Source organism: Anopheles maculipalpis, chromosome 2RL, assembly GCF_943734695.1.
Source record: "Anopheles maculipalpis chromosome 2RL, idAnoMacuDA_375_x, whole genome shotgun sequence".
In the NCBI taxonomy this organism is placed as follows: Eukaryota; Metazoa; Arthropoda; class Insecta; order Diptera; family Culicidae; genus Anopheles; species Anopheles maculipalpis.
The window spans coordinates 56,236,645-56,258,485 of record NC_064871.1 but is presented as its reverse complement, the minus strand read 5'-3'; the positions used below and the strand labels follow the sequence as shown (position 1 = coordinate 56,258,485).

At 39.3% G+C, this 21,841-nt stretch overlaps 2 protein-coding genes across 2 annotated transcripts in view; both read left to right on the top strand.

Moving 5' to 3' along the window:
* LOC126559182 (calexcitin-1) overlaps nt 1–1,235 on the top strand; it is a 228,915-nt gene extending 227,680 nt beyond the window's left edge. Inside the window, exons 6-7 of the mRNA XM_050215301.1 lie at nt 282–417; nt 1,102–1,235. Of these exons, the coding sequence (XP_050071258.1) occupies nt 282–417; nt 1,102–1,212 (247 nt within the window). The 3' untranslated portion in view covers nt 1,213–1,235. The remainder of the gene's footprint in view (nt 1–281; nt 418–1,101) is intronic.
* A 10,989-nt stretch (nt 1,236–12,224) lies between these two features.
* LOC126557588 (uncharacterized) lies at nt 12,225–20,180 on the top strand. Its single transcript, XM_050213408.1, has 6 exons — nt 12,225–12,332; nt 18,046–18,307; nt 18,462–18,607; nt 18,707–19,655; nt 19,735–19,822; nt 20,007–20,180. The coding sequence occupies exons 1-6, from the start codon at nt 12,251–12,253 to the stop codon at nt 20,172–20,174; spliced, it is 1,695 nt and encodes a 564-aa protein (XP_050069365.1). The 5' UTR covers nt 12,225–12,250; the 3' UTR covers nt 20,175–20,180.
* The last annotated feature ends 1,661 nt before the right edge of the window (nt 20,181–21,841 follow it).

The following is a 21,841-nucleotide window of genomic DNA, read 5'->3' as shown; positions in this document are numbered from 1 at the left end:
AATTATTTTTTTTTTATCATTCAATTACAAAAATAGTGAATACAATTACAACCCGATGTAGTGCACGTTATCATTTTATAACAAAATAAAGAGAAACCAGATGATAACAAATAAATGTTCTTAAACATTGCTGTGTTTTCCAGGATATAAAACCATCCTTCCTTTTTATAAATCTTAATTTTACCCTAACAACAGTACAACAATGATAAAAAAATTCAAGAACCATTTTATCCCTCAGTTTTCCTAAACATTTATTTATATATTTCTTCATTGCATTTCAGATACATGAATTTCATGTTTGACCTCGAAGATGCCTCACACGACGGAACAATCGACGGTGATGAATTTTCGATTGTATGCTCTAGCTACGGTGTGGATAAAAACGAGTGTCAGGAAGCGTTCAAGAAGATGTCAAAGGTTTGTTACGTCGTCACAAGGGGTATTGGTTCGGGTGGCTAGCGCAGCGCTAAAAACGGAAGGAAATAATTTAATCGCTTCCACATTGAGTTCTTAACAAAGATTCTATTGAAGCGGATAATCGACTTTTGCTTACTGTCTGTTTATCTTGCAATATATGAAGCTTAAGGAATGGTCGGTCCACATTTTGCTTGGTATCGATTTCAATTTTATGTATCGAAATACGATAGCGGCCAGCTTTAACTTGCTAGGGAATAGGATTATGAGCCACTAGTGGCAAATTTCCATCGTACAAGAACCATCAACGAATGGAGGATTGTAACGGTTTACAAAATTTATTGAATATTGGAGCTAACAATAAGGTTTTCATCCCTTTAAAGTCTGGATATTAATTTAAGTCTAGGGTTATGATGAATAACTAAGCATATAGACCATAAAATTTAAAGATTGTTGGAATTCATTGTTGTTTTAGTAAAGATTATTTCGGTCAGATGGCCATGTTAATCTTGTTTTTTGTTTTGTTTGTAAAATAGTATCTTTCAACAGTTGAAATGTAACTTAAGGTGTGTGGTTTAGGATAAAACTAAATTATTTTTCATATTCCCAGCTGATGTGAAGAAAAACTTTCTCATACGTAGATTTTTTGTTTTTTTTTTCATTTAATTCGGATGTTATACTACCTAGGGTGCAGTGGAAGTAAACCGTGAGCAGTTTGCTGAGCTATGGCGTGAATACTTTTCATCGGATGATCCAACCTCCCCCGGTAACTTCATTTTTGGCAAAACATCTTTTTAACGGATTCATAGCCTTTGAATGTGCCAATGGCTGTACGTGTAGTCCAGGAAAGAATCAGCGACCCACTAAATGCCAATAATGGAGGAAGATTGGATGACACAGATAATGATGATAAAAATAAACGACGCCGCTGGTGACACTGCATCGTGGATGCAATTGGGAACTTATCTAACAAACCCAAAAATGTTTCATCGAACAACTTTTTATTAACGGTCCACGGCCATAACATCGGTTTCGTATACTTTGGTAATCGGGTAACAATGCTAGTTGAAATAAAGCAGCCTGTGCTGGTTTAGTTTTTGCTGTCCTTATTTTGTTTCGTTCTATTGGTTTTTATTATATCATTTGTTGCTTTCGTATGCATATTTGTTCTTGCAGTGTTAATGTTATCAACAAAACGTTCCTTGATTGAGGTGTGATTATGAAAGCTAAACAAAAACTTAACTTCATTTATGGTTCTCTGTGTTAAGGAGCAAGGTAACAACACCGAGACACAAGGATTAATCACGATTCCGGGGTACTTAATCAAGGATTAAAATCCATAACTACTACTGTTCCGTTCCATGACTTATGGTAAAATTTATGAGCAGCTGGAAGAAAAATGGTCGAAAATCCCCCAGCAAAAATCTGAACAATTTCACTATTGTAACTATTAGTACTGTTCAATTCAAAACTAGACTCGAATATCCGAAGCAAAGGGTAAAGAGAACGTTACTTCCTTCTTGTTACTCTCTAAGAATGCTGCTCTTTTAACACTTTTGTTTAGCTTATGTTGAGCGTTTTTGCTTCTCTATGTTAAGTTTAATATTTCATTTACTATAACAGCGCTAATAACAGCTTTTCTTTAATTTATTATGAACGACCGTATTGCCAATTAAGTTTTCTTCTTATCAAAAATATAATGATGAAAAAAAACTAACGTACAACACTTTACAAAAAAAAACCTCATATCATAAATGACCGTTAGAATGTATCAAACTGTGAACGAAACTTATTGTTTGAGAGCATGGCAATTTGAGTTGAACTTGCGTTCATTTTTGTATGAATAAAGAAAAAAAATTTATTACAATGGATTTTCGACATTATGAGGCAAAACTATGGACGAAATTGTGTACGTATTTTGTATTCACCACAAATGAAAGTTCAACCAAGTGTGCTGTTCTGGTTAAAACCTGTGCTAAATCGTAGTGTTACTGAACACTAAGTAACAACTCAATGTGCAGCTCAGTGAAAAGAGTCGCTGTTTAGAAAAAAAAACAACAGAAACAACCAACAATCACGATAGGAAAATGGATAATTATGACTGTAATGTCGTCAAAGTATTCTGTTCCGAGGATAATAATTATACTAATACATTACGTGTGCATGTGTAGTAGATCTGACCTATGGAACATGAATGGTATAATAGCAATTTGTGACCGTTTTTAAGGAAAAAAACACGTCTTCTTACTAAAAGATACAAACAACTTGAAGACAGTTTTTTAACGAAGCTCAACTTCTCTTGTGTCATTCTTCACAAAGAACTTCACTATCTAAACTATTTCTTTATTCCACTCTTTGAAATTGACCTTCCCAATTCTGTAAAATCGACAATACATGTGCAATCACAGTGGCAGCACTGTAGATGTGTTGGAAAGTACTCGCATTCTATTTCATGTACATTCCATGAGAGAAGAGGCTCTAGCGTTACTGTTACTACTTTAAAAAATTTGGTCCGAACCCAACCTTCTTTCCTGTTGTGTTCCGCACTTCTTGTTCTTCCTGTTACATTAGCTTACATTCCTAAACCAATACGACTAAAATCAGTAAAGTTGTGCATGTGCGCGAATATAACGATTCAACAGGGAAATCGGCCTTAGCTGATCATTAATTCGAAACGAACAACAATTTCCAATGTTGAGACAAAATCAGGAGCAAGAATCAAATACCACAATCTGGCAAACCCAAAACCATGCAGCCAGCGGTGTGTCTACGGTACGAAACAAGACAACAAGGTCGTCAATTAAATGTAACTCGTTCGTGTTTGAAATGTTGCCTATTGGAACGCATCTTCTAATTGTAGAGATGGCCCGATTGAAACACCATTCGAAAGTCAATTCATCTATTGGTACATCAAATCTTGCTCCAAATCGATTTACCCTTAACGATTAGTAGTTTTCTAAACGTTTGAACGAATGTGTCTATTGAATGTCTATTCCACGAGATACTGTGCGAATTAGAAAGACGTGGGAGTTAATATCATTAACTGCACACATTAAGAAAACTGTATAGATATATTAATGTTGAATGTTATGAGATTTGCCGAAAACAACAATCTGTCAAACAAAATTGGTGAATAATAAAAGTGTTTTATGTGGATAAGACAAATCGTACTGTGCTTCAAATTGTTTGCAGTTATTCCGAAACATAAATGTTTTTTGACTCTGCAGTTTACATCATTTAATCAAAAGGTTTGTGAATTTCTTTACTTTTGTTGCAATAGTAAAAAATGTATATCAAGTAAATCATTTCATTCACCAAATCACTTTCTCAATGAATAACTAGGCTAACGTCTCTAAATAAAAGTGAAACGCATTGTTGCATCGTTGCACTAATTAGTTATTTGGAACAACGCTGATAGCAAAGCGTCGCTTTTATATCAAAATCGCACAACCGTCGCACTCTCAAATAATGCCTCAAAGCTATAAATTAACATACAAGTAAATTACATGAATAAATTTGCTAAAATATACATACATAAAGGCTTTTCGAGATAGCTGCATACTTCGGTGACTTGTATGGTGGTTTGATGGCATGTATGTATGTATGAATGACTGTGTGTGAGGAGCAGAAATCGAAGAGACAATGGCCAAAGACAAATGAAAACACGCATATCATCATATGAAGTAGAACGTTATAACTATAAGTTAAGAAAACAAACAATTCATATTTTCGATTTCCAAGTACATGAGTATTCTTAAGTATTTGTATCTGAACAGCATTCGCGATCGAGCATTGTCGTTTACCAATCCAATATTACGGCTTCAAAGACGAGTGTATCAACACCGTTTTTGCACGCTGATTGGTAACCGTCCCTCCGGAACTTGAAGACTTTATTTGCTCCGCAATAGTGATATTATCGTAAACTTCAAAGAGCTTCAAAGAAAAAGACAGTATGACCAGTTGTCAGCCGACTTGGCGTATTGATTGATCTGAATGCAAACTGCAAATTTCAAAATTTAGATAACTTTTTTGCCTACCAAAATCCCCATGATCCCTATGTAAATCAATCTTTGCAAGCAAGGTTTGCAGGTGGTGCTTCAATCATTTTGGTTTTCACCTTCGATATTGCTCAATCTGAGTGCTACACAGTATAAACATATCAAGGAAGGTTAGCAGATTAAAGATAATGCGTGTTGCTGACGGAGACAAACCGGATGCAAGCATCCGCCGTTGGGTGGACCGATCACGCGAATGAATGACCAAATCCGAACTCTCGCCTGAACCGAGCTGTATGTTTGCGCACCGTTTATGCTGCGTAGACGTTATGCTATCATGTAAACATTAGCCGCTGGAACGATCGTGCCTGTTCTTGTTTATGTTAACCCTGGGTTTTTTACACGCTTTTGCTGAAAGGCGAATCAAGCATTGGAACGTTATTACAAAGATTTGTTATCCCTTCAAATTTATTCGAGTGCCGATTTTATTCGACACGACATTGAGATGATGATTTTTAATTTCACAATGCAACAATTTATGATTGCGTACTTTACTCTTTTAGGATTTTTTTCAACGATTTTCTATCTGACTGATTCTAGCTGACTGTCCAACTATGTGGTATCGGCAACTCTAGTAAGTCATTCGTTGGCCGGCATGACCTAGCAGGTCGTAAAAGCCAAGAAGACGAATGATATGTCATCTTATGATCAATGATTAGATTTTAAAAGCAACATACGAGTGAAAAGCGAGCATCAAAACTATATTCGTACATAGAGCGATATAGCTTTATTTCCCATGTAAAAAATAGCTTCGCAATTATGGTTTGCTTTTGAAGCAATCGTAAGTGTCATTGCACATGAGCTTGATGCACGATTAAACTCTTCTTACATTAAGCTATACGGCTGAGTAGTGCGCTTATCGGGCACTATCTGGTGGTAAGTCGACGATCTTGTTTAATTATCTTACTATGGAAAGCAGTTTCTTGTCTATGAGGATGGATGCACTGGTTGGCCATGGTACGATTACATCAATCAAGACACGTCAAACTAGATCTTGTGTAATGCGATCTAGTTTCACACAATCACTCTTTTCTCATACTTTCTCGATTGAAAAAAAAAACAAGCGAGCAAGTGAGGAAATACTAGTACGTGTTATTTCCTATTCCGTGATTTCAGTTCCTAATCGCAGGTAACGTAGGGCATACATTCGCGGAAGCGCTTTAACATCGGAATCAATAACCTTCTCCTTCACAGTCTACTCATAAGTAAATAATAAAGGAGTCTATTAAAGACCTCACCATTGAAACGGATTTCCGATGATGCTTCTCTCCTAACTAATCTATCAAAATGGAACTTTATCGATAGTATTCAGCATTGCGATACGCATGTTTTTGTGAGGAATATCAAAATTTATAAACGTTAAAATATTCTTAACATCTGATGTAAACCTACTACGAGGTAATGCGATTCCAATATTTTTGGTGTGCTTTTCAATCGTACTGAAGTGTAAGGTAATAAAACTAAAGTACACAGCACCAAGATTATAGATGGAAGTCCCGTAGGAAAACTAATTTCATTTATAAGCTGTTTACCTTTCTCCTAGCTAAGCGTCTCGACTGGGAACGAGTCTTAGATTGATACTCGTACTCGTTGCTCGTAATTAATCTTCTTAGAATGAGTGAAGAAGAGTTCACAGGGACAGGAACACAACACTCAAAATTAGTTACATGCTTTGTAGCGCCTTAAAACCATAAGTACCGACATATAACCACTCTTTGACAAGTTTTGTTTGCATAAAATGGTACACAAAAAATGATAAAAGGACTTTAATTGATAATATTTTTTTAATATTATAAAAAAATAATTATAGACTTCTTAGAGAATAGAGACAACACAATACATTCGAACACTGTTCAGTGCACTTCAATGCTGGTTCGGTGCGACCTGCCTACCTGTCGTTCAGCTGTTTTAATAATACAGAGCTAACTGTAGGTAGATCGAAGATCGTTGCCGAGCCGCATCGAATCGCAATCGAAAGTCCGGCTAAACTTCAATCCCTACCAGAAAACGACGGAATGGCTGTGTAGAAAGGTAAGCCAGTCTTTTGCATGCAACTTCCTTACTCTCGCTACGATTACACGGTACGCTCGGAAGTTCGCGGAGAGTGAAGCGAGACGTACCCCCGCGTAAAGTGTACGAGTAAAAGGGGTAAAAGCGAACGAGTGTTGGTGTCGTACACCGTCGCCCCCGTTGCTGGGTGGTACCTAAACCTCACGGCAGATCGACGCACAGATCGCGAGACGAACCCGTCGCTCTGCCAGTCAGATCGCGTCCGTCAGCGGCAAAACAAACAGAAAACATATGCTCTGATATGTTCCCGTGTTGTTCAGAGTCGCGAAGCAGTTTCAGCTCACGTGTTGGTCGATGGTGATCGCATATCCAGTGCAATATCGTTTAGTGGGGATCTCGGTCGTGTAGTGTATTCTGTGGTGCAACATTTTAACGCTTGGTGTGTATTTGTGCATAAACGCACGTGCCGATACACTCAGAACTGGCCCCATCTTGAATGGTCGCTGATTTGGTGACTTTGTTCTTTGATGTGGTGATACTATCGGAATGTTTCAGTTTGCTTTGTGAAGTGTACCGCATGTGTGAATTTACGTGAAAAGTTTAAAATGCAGATTTTGAACACAAAATTAGCTGTGAATGACGTGTTAACTTTAAGGACCTCTTACATATGCTACATTTGTTCTGGCAGAGCTACAACAAAATTAGCATCCATGTATCTCATTTCGAAATGACGCATCATGTACATAAACATTCAAATGTTGACAATCTTCGATTTGCAATCTATTTCCTGATGCTCTGTTAGTCTAGTTTCCCTCAATATAAGTTGATAACGGTCTTTCGAATATCACAGAAGCCCCTTAAATTTTACTGTTATATTCTTGACAATGCAACAAAACAAGAGAAGTGGCAAGCGACTTGCAAAAGCTTACCAATTAGTTCAATGTTCGTGAGTATCGATATAAACAGTTTCAATTCTAACCAAGCCAAATACCCTTACACACGTAAAACCTAATGGGCAACCCCCTGCGGGATAATTCACGAACTGCACATGACGTTATCCGCATACGGTAGCTCATCGCTTAATTGCGAGCGCTCATTGCCGACAGGATCAGGATCTCGAACAAAAGGCTATTGAATAACAGTGCAATGCCCATTAGTACTATTATTATTATTATTACTATTATTATCGCCAGCATCGTTACTTTCCTGAACACGGTGATCATTTGACCGTAAGCTGCTACTGGCTCCACATGTCTGGCTGAACCCGTGTATCGATTATTGAATGTGTGTGCCAGCATTGTTTGACTCTCAGACGATCATTTCACTTTCAATTTTGTCTAACTTCTCGTTTGCCCTCTGCGCTTCTGTGCCATTCCATTTCTAGACACCCAGCTGACGGCAGCCGCCCATCTAACTTTCAGGGGTGTGTGTGTGTGTGTTTGCGTTTTTTTTTGCAGATTTTTAATCATTTCTTTTTTTTTACATCCCTTCTTTTGAAGTAACAAAATTAGAAAACAATGCTCATCATCAACGTTAGACTTATACGATTGACACCATTGTCAGGGACTTACGCTTAAGATGTTAGCTTATGGGCATTAATAACTGTATTGAATTAAGATGTGACAGCCTCGTGGACGATTTGCCGTGTCTGATATTGCATCATAAAGCAATCCCTTCAATTCGTATACATGAGCACCATGTACGGTTGAAAATCGCAAATTCGTTGAATGGCACGAGTTCTTCAGTTTAATGACAGATGTAGTGATGCTGTCCTTTTGAGGTGCTCTTTGGCATAAAAGGTACATAAACAATGAATTATACTAGCAATGATGTGACACATGTTTGTATTCACTTCGGACTTCCGGATAGTACTGTAAACGCATATCTTTCTGTTTATCTTTCCTTTTTTGTTGTAATGTCTAGTTTTCATTATCGTGCATCAGTTGAGCACCATAGAAATGGAAAGTGGCTATCATTGTAATCTGGTTTTTCTGGTTCGTGCGATATAATTAGCTTTCATTGGAATCATGGGAAGTGGCTGCCCTGCTGCGATCAAAGCATTGAGAATTTATAGAAGCTGTAGCTAGATACAGCTTTTTTGCTCAATTATCAATGATATGAAGTCAAAATTGAAGCACGATTTACTGTATAATTATTCAATCATATAAGAATTATTTTATGTATGTAAAATACATCTTTAAATTTGTAATATTTTTACAAAAGTTCCTTGGCAAGCAGGTGTCTTACCTGGTAATACACTCAAAACCAACTTTATCGAACTGGTTTGCTGTAATGGTATCTGGGTAATCTATAGGCCTGATTACCACATACAAATTGTCAAGACAAGTTGTCAAAAACGGAAGATTTGAATTATGACAGCCGTTTGTGTTGTCTATTGGAAAAAAAACTTAACGAAACGCAAACTTACAAGTATACTGCCAAGAATTTGTATTCTCTAACACAAACGGAGACTCGTATTTGTCAAACTGTTTTTCGTTAGCTATTCGAAACGGAAAGGCGCCAAACTCACTCGGTCCTGTGTGTTTCCAGCTCGTTTTCTTGTGCAGTTCCAATTAAAATGTTAATATTTTAATTCAGAAAGCCAGGGATGCCACTAAGGGATAAAAAAAATATATCGTCAGGCATCTTGCTGCTCATTTGGTTCCATTTCTAATGAAATGTTTTTGGGCGGTAACGTTTCTTCCAACATATTTAAACACTTGATAAATGCCACGAAGAAAGTTGGTTGAGCAACTGCTCTATTAAAATCTTTCCCGGTTTCATTTTGGTAACTTCCCTCCGCAAGAATCCGCAGCGTAGCAGCCAATATTTCTTTTGACGTGAGTCCTCTTGCCCTTACAGGCAGAAACTTTGGCTCAATCTCATTAAGAATATTGAGAAAAGTTAGCTTCGACACATGAAAATTTTTCTTAAATCTCAAAAGAACAACCACGATAACATCCATAGGATCGATCATACTAGGAAGCAGTCGACATGGCTTAGTAACAACTTCCGTTCTTTCATCACCACTACTGCTATCATCGCTTACAGGATATGAAATTATCAGTTTGATATCAAAATATCAGGTACGACACAAAATATCTTCTCAAGAAGAACATTTGTTTACACTTTTCGTTTTGTTTTTGTTGGTTTCATCACTTTGACAGATTGATTTTGAAGATTTAACGAAATAAATTGCTTAACGAAACTTGTCTGTAACAGGAACGGTTTCATAATGCAATTTTTTTTTCCGCCGTTTGCATTGACAAGCTTGTCTTGAGACTTTTCCGTTTGTAAGAGATAATCAAGCCTTATGACTGTAGAATTAGTCAAATAATGCAGGGATTGGCTTGACGACCTCGTTGGCCGTCAATACCGTTTGTCTAATGAATTAACACAAATTATGCAAATTGCATTAAGAGAACTGATACTGTATTCATGAAAAGAAATAGAAATGATCGTACAACTCAAATGAATCCGCATAGGTGATTGTAAATTGGAATTAATACGAGAAACATTCTCCAAACGCATTATGTTTTGCTATGCTTGATCGTGACTTTACTAACGGCGAGTGTACAAATGTAAAACAGTCCCAGATACCCACAGGTGTATAATGTGGTTGGGGGGAGGAGGGGGGATAGAGTAACAGCAGCAACAACAAAATAAAGAAGAAAAGAAAGAACCGTAGCTAACGGGTGCCACTGGAAGATGGTCTAATGATTCGGCACGGTTTCGCGCTTACTTAAGGTAACCTTGGAAAAAAGAAGGGTCGCCCAGAGTACTTCAAATAAATCGACTTGCGCTGGAACGACCACAGGCTCGGTACTTTCGCTTTCACTATCAGTTTAATTCTGTTGCTGTGTGTGGGAAACTTACTCTCGTACCGTGATCATGTGCCTAACACGAAATTTCGATTGAGATGATGCTGCACTGCGGATGGAACAAAAACGTCCCATTTCCGCCGTGTGTGTGATTTGTATGACTTTTAGCTTTAGAAAAATGTTAGAGTGCATATTTTCGAGTGGATAAAGTCAACATAACACCACCGACCACCGGCTTTTCCAGTGACTAAGCTAACTGAGCTCGATATGTACAGATGTCCTGACAACAGCGTCATGTGAACACATCGTTCGAAACATAAACATGTGTTGCAGATAGAATAAGTTATTACGCACGTTATCTCTTGCGCTAATCTTTATTTTTAATTATTCTTTTGCTGCCAAAGTTAATCCATACTTAGAGCCCTTATCACGTCCATTGTTGTGTATTGTGATCATGAAGCTTACAGTAATATAATTGTGACGGTAGTTCATTTTGATCAACCATACATTATCATCTCTATCACACCGAGCTTATGTAATCTTTCTATATTTCCCTCCACATTTTGTAGTTGTAAGGCTCAGGATACAATGCAATCGAAGAATTTGTCACGCTGTAGTATAGCATCGCTGTGAACTGTAACAACTAATACACCGTGTACTCAATTTTAATTACAGACTAGTGGCGCGGTTTGCCGGCGTAAAAGATTATCTCCACACTTAGTTCCCGCTAATCAGTATCTTAATGAGTAGTCGAAGCGAAATGTTAATAACACTAATAAAGTGCTGAATGTAAGTGAATCACAGTGAACTTTACTTCCGCACGCCATAGGTACATTCAACCCCATCGGAACACGATAATGTTCATCCAAGTAGCCAACACAAACTTCTAACGAACGCTTACGTTTTTGACCTACGACCACCGGTATAAGTGACATGCGAGATTCAAGCAAAACACAGGAAACATCAAGATCCACATTGCCATTGCCATCTGCAAGCAAACGGTGCCGTCACGCTACATTTTCATTGTGTTACCATTTGCCCGGCCAGACTCACCTGAAAAGTGCAGGAAAACTGCAGCTCACGACATCCTGCACAGAGCTGCAGTGCTATCGGAAAATCGCTTTTAAGTTATGTATATTTCATGCAAAACAGTGACCCTTTTGCCTGGCGGTGCTGCTGAGGGAGACATCTCCGAAACTTAAAGTTCAGCGCGTGTGTTAAAGTGAAATTCGCGACACTCAATATGAGGTGAAATGAAAACAATAACAATTTAAGACACGAACGCGACGTGAACGCCAAAAGTAGAGGTGTCATGCGAGCCGACAAATCCGGAAATCGACCCGTGAGGAGCTAATGGTTGCTACGGCCACAGGCCAAAAAGAACTGACTGGACGGCGAGAACGAGAAATCAACACGTGTTGCAGCGACGGTTTAAACTGCATGCGAAGAGGTGAACAGAAAAGTGAAACACAAACCAAGACAAGCAGGAAAAATGTCGAGAAAGTAAAACATTCATACGAATGGTGTGCTATTGCTGCAAGGGTCAAAGTATATTGGAATCAGTTTTACATCTTCCAAAACCCCAAAAACACCCATACGACCGCGTCAAAACGCTTGTTGTGACCACTTCCGTTTCACGACTGCTGCCTGCAGAAGCCAAAAATCTACCGTACTAACAACGACGACGCGACAACGGAAGCAATCTTTAAACGGTCGTTTTAATTACAAAGCAAATTATGTTCCGCTTATCGTCGCATGTAACTTACAATCAAATTAAAGTTCGTCCCACCGACTCGACCACGAATCAATCACAATCTTGTTACGGTGGGAGATTATAAAGTGCAGTTTTCAGGCAGCGTCATTCTTGGACAGTTGCATCGCGTGGAAGAAAAAAGCAACGTTTTGCAAAACTGTAACCGGCGCCGAGTTAAAGCCCCCGAGGAGAGAATCATGCAAAATGCACAAACAATGTGTATGGCCATTTTGCTGTTAATCGTTGGTTTCGTCGGTGCTGAAAACTTGCTCTTCTCAGGTGAGATCTTGATTACTTTGTTGTGTGCTTAGGTTGTGTATTTTGCATTTGTTTCGTTCCATACTGTCCTTTTTTCATGCAAACGACGTAAAATAATTCTAAGCAGAGCATGGGCTGCTGTTGCCAGTACGATGGCGGATGTGGTCCATGAGAGGGGCGAGCGGTACGAATGCATCGTACCAATTCCGTGGTTGCTGTTTGTCTTGTGAATTATGAAATAATTTAGGCATAATTTGCATTGCAAACGACGATTTTGGGATAATGTAGAGTTTCGCGGGCGAATGTTTGGGTGTGGTTGAGGAGCAAATAAGACTTAATTCGTGCTTGAGTTTCAGCGTATTATCCGCCACAGATTTGAAATTGTTATATTTTTTTCTCTGTTCATTGCGATAGTCGAAAACTTCTACCATACCTTCTAAGCTCATGTGCAATGTGTATCTCAAAGGGCTGACTGTACGAACGGTTGTTAGCGTTTTGTTTGACCGGCTTAGCTGGATACTGCAATGCAAGAAGACTAGTCGATTCATAATAGCAATGTTACCGGGCTCCCGAACAAACACGCTTCCATACTTTGACAACTGCATCTGTGCCATACCTGTCCTATACATATACGATAGACGTTGAAGTTTGACAGTTTTCAAGTTTGAAATATAATGCCACAAGGTAAGTCAAACATCAGGAAACTTTACAAAATGAGCTTTTCGATTACGTGTGGCCAACAGCACCTGCGGAATACACGACCATGCAAATAAATCCAAATAAAACCGGATAGATGTTACTGTACCAATCATCCTAGCGATTTATATTCCGCGGTCGTTCGTCATACGTTTCACTTTCTGTCTTCACTTCCAACATTCGCCAATTACCATGCAAAACATTCCGAATACAGTATTTGCCATTGGGAAGCATGCATTGAACACATGTTACCATTGTGACACAATTTTCCACAAACGATGTAGTTTGTGCGTGAAAAAGGGCGTTAAATGCATAGGTTTACCTAAAGTTGGTTTGATTTTTCTTCAATGGCTATGATGAACACTCTTTCAAGCGTCAGACGTGAACGGTTTGCAACTGGTTCCCAGCTACGGCTAACGATATGCAATTAATTAAACTATTATCCATTCGAAAGGCTTCAAATGGCTGAGCCAACGATTGAGAGCAAGATACAAATCAATGATTTACCGCAAACACGTAATGAAGAGGAAAAGTGATGCTTCAGCTCAGGTCGTACTCGTACTCGCGTGGATTTCGCGGAAGTTTACAACGCTCAAACATGGGTGTATGGACAACCAGACAACCAGCTTTTGCACCTCCTAATCCAACGCGTTTTTGCTCCCTCTATCGAAGAAACTGGCGTGTGGCGCGAGACGGTACAATCTGCATATTAATTAAAACATTTTCAAGATCTTGCAGGGTTACGCCTCCCGTCCCGTTATGCCACGGTTTCTCTCCGGACCTTTCTTTGCTTAACAATTCCAAGCGGATAGAATGGTCGTGTAAACGGTGTAAAGGGAGAGTATGTAAAACCAAAAACCTATGGACAACCCTCCAAACATGATTGCCACACAGCCTAGCCAGCCCTCTCGGCATTACACGGACAGACGATTATGTAAACTGTGTGTTACTCCATAAAAGGGGGGAACCTATACAAGAAACTTTCACTGATTCATCCTCTCCTTATGAGCCATTCTTTAAGTATGGTCAATGCTTCCGCACGTCTGCACAGGTACTGCTCCTCCGCCATATGGACGGAAGTAACATGCGGATTTTTGCATTGGGCAATAAAAAATGGCTAATAAGCACAGTACGCCCGAAAAAAATGGCAACCGGATCGTCGTATTATGCTAATAAAATGTTCCCTCTTAACGGCGGTTGAACATCGGGCCTGTAAGGTTCCAACGCGCCCGATGCGTACAGTCGTAACCGCTTAGCTTAAGGAAGTGAGAGTCTGTCCCATACCATTATTATCACCATGAATCTGGCAGGTAAATCTTTTACCGAAAACCGTTCACCCCCGGTCGATTGGCCATCAACCGGGCAAAAGTACAATCTGCCTGACCACAGTTTGTTTTGGGTTCAGCACAAAAATAAAAACATACCAAAACTATCATCGACAACAAGCTCTGTTGATCTGCATTTGTCCCACCCCCCGGGGGGTTCGAGGCTACCGGGTACGCCCCTAGCAATGGTAGCATAATCTTTCGCACCTATTGTATCGACCGGTACCTATTGGAAATCAGCGGGAACGATAAAGCTCTATTGAAAGTGAAATCTTGCTTCTATGGCACGGAAGATCGACTGGAACCGATAGACAAAGTCCCATCCGCAATTAAAATGCGATTGAAATGCGGACCGATGCTGTAATATTCAGACGGGCACTGTGAGGCTGGGAAAGGAAACAAATAATGTGTAAGAAAACGTGTAAACCATACAAACAGCACGTAACTAGGGCCTGGTATTGAAATTTGGAGTAAATCTTATTCATCCTAATAAAAGTGGAACAATACGACAAAACATGTTAGAGATATTTAGTTAGCTAATCGTTTTCCCATGCTGTGCACAGTGCCATTGAGCCTCTTTTTGATCAATACTATAATAGTATCGTGAAGCAATTGACTGTTAACATGTCTTACAGTTAACACTATTTATGCCAATTGATTCGGAAAGGTCAACAATGAATGCGGGGTAAAATGGGGTGAAACATTAGCGTATCAATAAGCAAAGTGTGTTAATAATGGATAATGGAGACCAACATTTCAATGGTAAATCTTTCATCAGCAGATTAGCAGAGCAATAGAGCCATCGTTCGACAGTAAAGCCGACTGTATTTCTCTATTGTGTCGATGCCAGTGAACAATAATTCACAAACGGCAATATACGCACAGCCAAAGCTTCCAAAAGGTAGATGAAAATTACCGTCATCGATAGGAAAGAGGAGGAAAAGAGGACTGACTGTTTTCTCTTAAGTCCCAGAAAGTGGAGATTAGCATTTGTATTCAACTTAGCGTAACACTGGACACGCTGGTGACAACCGAAACGGGAGTGTTAATAAATCGATTACACTGTGAACAAAACACAAATTTGTTTCCTGTTTCCAAACGACTAAAAGACCGCCGTTCTTTGCTGTACTTAATAAATTGCCGTGGTTCTTCCTTTAGATCGACTGTGGACCATGCAAACCTGCTGCACGTGGGCGGGTCATTTTGTTGTTCATTGTCTACGCAGCGGAAAATGAAATAGCGTAAAGGAAAGCGATGTTTAATGCGATTGGGGAATTATTTGTGCCTTCATAGTACAGGTTGATCACATCATTGGATTGCAAAACAATATCTTTATTTTTATCTTTCATATTCTACTTTTTTTGTTCAAATCTTTGTTAAATATTTCAGGCCGTCTTTCATGAAATAAAAGAAGTTAAATATTTACAAATGAGCTAAAGGTATCTGAAGATCGATTTTCCAAACTTCATGTGGCGTTTGACCCATTTATTACCATTTGCCCCTTAGCAAATTGATATGATAAAATGGTATTGATTTTTGTAACAACATCGGCACACGTGGTTAACGCGACAGTTCAAATACCATTCGGACAGTTCCTCCAAAAAAATCCATTCCACAGTTCCACAGTTCCATTCCAAGAATCTTCCTCTCGTTAACACTTTGCTCTATAACATTTGACTGACAAGTTGAATGTTGTGAAGATCATGGTGATTGCAATGAAGACTTACTATTTGCAGATCAATCATTAATCAGCATTGTTGTGTCTTAATCTCGAGACCAGGTTTTTATTACAGTAATGGCACAGTTGATGGTTTACGGGGGTTTTTTTTTTTTTGGTACAAATGTTGTTAAAACGATGATTTTATCTTTGAAAAGAAATTTTGTTCATTAAGTTTCTTCCATCGACGACCATTATGCTAAGCGTAAACGTCAGACAATGTGTGCACTTTTTTAAGTGTACCATTTTGCATGATCGTTCCTAACCTATCATTAACATTTGCTAGCACTTGATGGCATCATAATATATGAGCAGTGCAGTAACAGTGCTGCGGTACCTTAGAAGCGAAAACAAAAACAGAAAACGGAAAGATTCCTGAGTCTTTTCACCCCACTCGTAAGCGAGGTGGAAGTCGAGTATAAATGGCTACGTAACGATAAGTAATAAAACATTTTCAATTGATCGTCAAGTATGCGGCGCGGAAACGCTGCCGAACAGCTAGCGGACATTTATTTGAGGAAAGTAAAAAACAAGCAAAAAAAAAAACCTTGAAAATAAAAAATTGCAGCACATAATATACAATTGCATCCCAAATAGAGCAAATGCGCCCGTACGATGATTCGTTCGAGCGCGAACCATGAAGGGACAAGCCGGAACACATCACACTCGCTTTGTAGCCAACGTTACTTTTCCTTTCATCCATTCAACGGCTTACAGCAGGATGATCTCGTGCCAGGAACAGAGACTCGCACCTACTTCGATTACAGCACCAGCAGGCCCGGTTTTTTTTGTTTTTGTCTGTTTGTTATTTCCTCTTTCTATTTCTTCCGCCAGGTAGGTCAGAGCACGTGTTGCTAGCTGGAGCTAACGAGCGCATGGAATAACGTTGGTTTAGTGTCCGCATGTTGAGCTCTCGACACGTCCGGCAGAAAGAATCTAGCGTCTTGATTGCACTTGTGTTAGCATCAATAGCGCTTGTACCGTTTTTTTTTTTGCGTTGAATATTATATCTTAAATCAAGTATGGCAATTTCGAAATATTGAAACGATATTCGTTTCCGGGATATTTGTCAATAAGCGTGTGTGTTTGTAGCCGCTTAAGATGCGCATTCACTCTTTCGGATGTGGTGATGTGTGAAGGCAAAGCTACATTAACATTCGTGCAATCGGGTAAAACAAGTGACTCACTTCATTTCGTCCATCAAGAGAGTAACGCCGATGGAAACAGAAGTAGGAGCCAGTGCAGAAGCATAGACACAATTGACGGTAAACGGAACTGTTTTCTCCTTCAGCATAATCATTGTTTAATGATTATCAAAACGGGAGGGGATGTTGCCCGGTTGCACTTGCGATCGGTTGCACGTGTAATGTTAATTTATGGAAAACTGTGCACCCTTGCAGATAAGGACTTTCTCCGGAAGCCTTCCCTTATTACGCCTCCGGAGACGTATTCCTGCTAACGTCCATGCAACCATTGATTCAATTGGCAATTGGCTCAACAGTAGTCTTTTTTTTTCGGTACAACAAAGGGAAAGTATGCAAACAGCAAGCAGTCTATGTACTCTATGTATGTATGTCTTCAATGGCAATAACATAACAGTGCTTTAGTTATAGTGAAAATTTACTCAGATACTCCATATTACACGATGTTTGTAATTACGGTAATTAAATTACACTGCTAGGTAATACGATTACCGTGCATGGTAGAAGTTATTCATCGTTAGACCGGAAAATCTGCTTTATAGAAAGCAAGTGTCCTTTTTGCACAGAAGCCGACCACAGGTCGATCAACTAATTTAAACTTCCTTTGCTTCCCAGCATGAGAGCTTTGCATTATAACAATGAGAGTGGTTAATTAAAGCCTGTCGGCTGGAATGTTGATATTAGCTCGATCAGATCAATGAACGATGCTTTAAACGCTTTCCAGTTGCACGCTATCAACAAAGTAAATACTGCATTAGCTTAATGAGAACCAAATATTATTTCGTATTTTCCAGACTGTGGAGTTAGAACATCGCGCCGTCAACCCAGGAGCAGTCTTACCAAAATACCAACTACAACCAACCTCAACCACTCCAGTCTGACGCCATTTGTTCGGAATCCGAAAATAATGCACGGTACACCCACGGTCGAAGGTCAGTATCCGTGGCAGGTATCGTTGGAGCTGTTGCATCCTTCGTACGGTTTTATAGGCCATTGGTGTGGTGGAGTGTTGATTGATCGAAACTGGGTACTATCTGCGGCCCATTGTATTCACAAGTACGTATAGTATTACAGCTGTCATACCTTTTCACCCTAATATAAACACTGAACTTCAAAGCGATTGTCAGTGGGTCAGTGTAAATATTTTTGCATGCTGAGTCTGGCTGTGTGCTGCTTACTAAATGCGCTTTCAACATGCATTCTCTTCTAGTGATTTGTTCAATCTGCCGCTTCCCGCGCTTTGGACAGTGGTTCTTGGAGAATATGATCGTCGTTCCGAATCTGGCTTCGAGCAACGCATCCCGGTGGATAAAATAATTTTGCACGAAAAGTATCACAACTTTAAGCATGATCTTGGTAAATGTTGATTTGTAGAAAATACAAGTTTCCTGCAAGTTGACGTCCCCTAATTGTTTTGTTTTTTGTTTTCTATTTGATGTGTATCGTTGCTCACAGTGTTACTCAAGCTGGGAAAACCCGCCAATACGGCACCGAATTCTCGTGTCAGGAAAATATGTCTTCCATTTGCTGACTTCAAAGTAAACAGCATGACGTTCGATCCACGACCCGGACAACAGTCGAAACAAGATTCCAAACACAAGCCAGCCTATTTTTTCGACAAACAACAGAGTGACGATTCAGAGGATCAAACAGCATTGGAAGACGGCAATCTGTATGAAGAAGACTCGGATGCATTTCCAGAGCTCGTCCCGTTCAGGGATGAAAACTTTTTAAGACATTTTAAAAAATCCATACAAGCAGCATCTCCCAACGATCGACCGTTACGTTCACGCACCGCACGGTACATGATCAACCATTTGGTGGCGGAACGGCTCCTGTCTCTTCGTTCTAATCGCACATATTCTGCTGCATCGAGCGAACAAACCGAAACCAAAGCTGCCGACGAAAGGAGTGCTGACCGACCGAATCACGCCAGTCGGTCGTCAAGACGAATGTTCACCATGGACATGTTCAAACCAGACAGACATCATGCACGCCCGACCAGCAGTGGAAAACGGTGGATTTACCACCCATTTGCAGGAAACATTGTCTTGACCCACAACGTGGTGTCCCATCAACAGCATCACCGGGCGAATCTAAACAGCAAATTCGGCAACAATAGACGACGGAACGATAAATTTTCACATGCTCCAGTTTACTATCGCAAAGAACCTAACTACCGTACCGAGGACGCCATCGATCCCGCATTACCTGAAGCCAATGGTCCGGTAGCGCATTCCGCATCGGATGCTGAGACGGTGGACCATGGCCCTGCTACGAGCGCAATGCCAGACACATCGCAGTACGTTGACTGCTTAGCAACAGGTTGGGGAAAATCTACAATCGATGATGAACTAACCGATGTCTTGCTGCAAACGCGCGCACCGATACAGAGCAGTAAGAAGTAATTACCCTGAACGGATGACTTTTGCCGTCATGGCAATATTTTGTTATATTCATCTACTAATAATTGCTTTTGTTAGGTGCGAGGAAGCGTATGGAGACTTTATCAAACTACACCGCGGTCACCTTTGTGCGGGAAACCTGGACGGAGCCGGTGGAACATGTGTGGTATGTAATGCAGTCGAGTTAATACTGATTTTTCATACATATCTACAACGTAATGTTGTTACATGTTGTTATTAATTTCCATAAAATTGTCTAGAGGTTATAAAAAATTCTGGTTAATAAGAAATCTCAGTTATGAAGTACATATAAAAGTAATCATTCCATTCATCTTGATTTTTATTCTCAGGGAGATTCGGGTGGCCCTTTGCAATGCCGCATAAGCAAACGAGGACCATGGATATTGGTAGGAATAACCTCCTTCGGATCTGGTTGCGCGTTTAAAAACTACCCGGATGTGTATACAAAAATTTCTTTCTATCGCCAGTGGATAGTGGAAACCATACAAAGCAACTGAAATTCCATTCCAGCAGTTGGAAAGTTGGTGTTGGTGTGCGAACCTATAATTGACCAACACGGTTTCGATCGAATTGAATTGTGATATTACTTTAGCTAGGTGGTCGTGTAAAAACTAGATAAATCTGTACATTTGATAGGTATTTGATAAGTGTAAGTGCATAAACAATACGGCCTGGCCGTTGTTTATAAATAAAAAAAAGTGTTAGTGCGTACCTAATAAGCGTTGGTTAGTGATAGTTGAGCGCTACGGATTATATTTCATGTAAAAATTAGGATAACAATGTAAAGTTCTTAGATTGAGATTTAAATTTACTTACAAATTTAAAAACATCCTGTAAATAGTCATTTGTTTTGAATTACGAACGGACGATGTATTTTTTAGTTATGTCAATTGTAAACATATTTGTCAAATAAAAATTTCTTTAAAAACAACGAAGCTCAGCTTTATACGAAGCTTTACAAAAAAGTAGCGACATCAATTTTTACAAAAGATTGTTGTCATCTCTATCGCTGGACCTCGTAAGTCACAAATCGTGCATTTGAACAGATCTAGGTTTGAAAAGAAAGAGCTTGAGGTTAAGGGTAAATAACAATCATAAAATAAGCAATCAAAGCTAAATAGGCCCTATCTCATACATGTATGAAAATGATCGTTTGTGATAGCAGCGCCTGATTCCACGCGGCGGATGGCTTTTCTTCTCCTTCATTTTCTATGGCAATTAAAAACTCAAAATTAAATTCAATTTCTTGCGATTTTAACTTCAAATAAAATCAAATAAAAAAACTCAGAAAATTCTTAATGAGTCCTGATTTTCTTGATGGTTTCTGTGTTCCTAATAATACTTATGTAATTATCTTTTTTTAACATACCTACATTCTTCTCAGATAGCCATATCATCATAAGCAGCCAAATGCAGCATGCTAAAGATTGCTGCTCTAATACGCATTTTGCAGTAGATAAGCAGCGCCAAAGTTCGTCGTCCTTTTAACCGGCTCCTAAGCAGCCTCCGTACTTAAAAATCTAAAAGAAAATTTTTATGCGCATTTAAATTTCTAGCAAGACAGAAAAAAAACATGTTGTCCTTGTCTGACTTGTGGTTTCATGCTTGTGGCTGTGTTGTTATATGCGCAGCTGATGAGCTTGCTTAGGACAGTTTGTTATGTAGTAGGCATGATTTTTAGCTGTGGTAGTCTTGTGTGTATGAATGTTCTATTCTGTATGTCTAATTTATTGAGAATCGAACTGCAGTTTTCCTGTTTAACAGAGTGCTACTTTGTCAATGATACCTATTTGTCTGTTGTTGGACAGTGTGGAACAAGCACAGAAAAAAATACTCTAGCTCCAAGCAAGAAATACAAAGGATGTGTGGAGTTTTACTTTCTTTTTAATTGTTTTGAGTGTACAATCATTGAGAAGACAATTTTTCTATATATGAGCTGAACGGCCATAACCGGATGAAAGGTAGGGGCGATCAAAATAGACACCAGCTTGAAGCAGCAAATATCACACTTAATTAAAATCTGATGAATTAGCCCTCCTCCCCCTCTCGCAGCTTACAAGGCGCCCACCTACTCAGCTTGACATTGTAATTCACCACCGAGCAGAGATGTGAATCATATTCATTTGATAGAATGTGCAAACAATGTTGATGGGAGGAAGAGGAG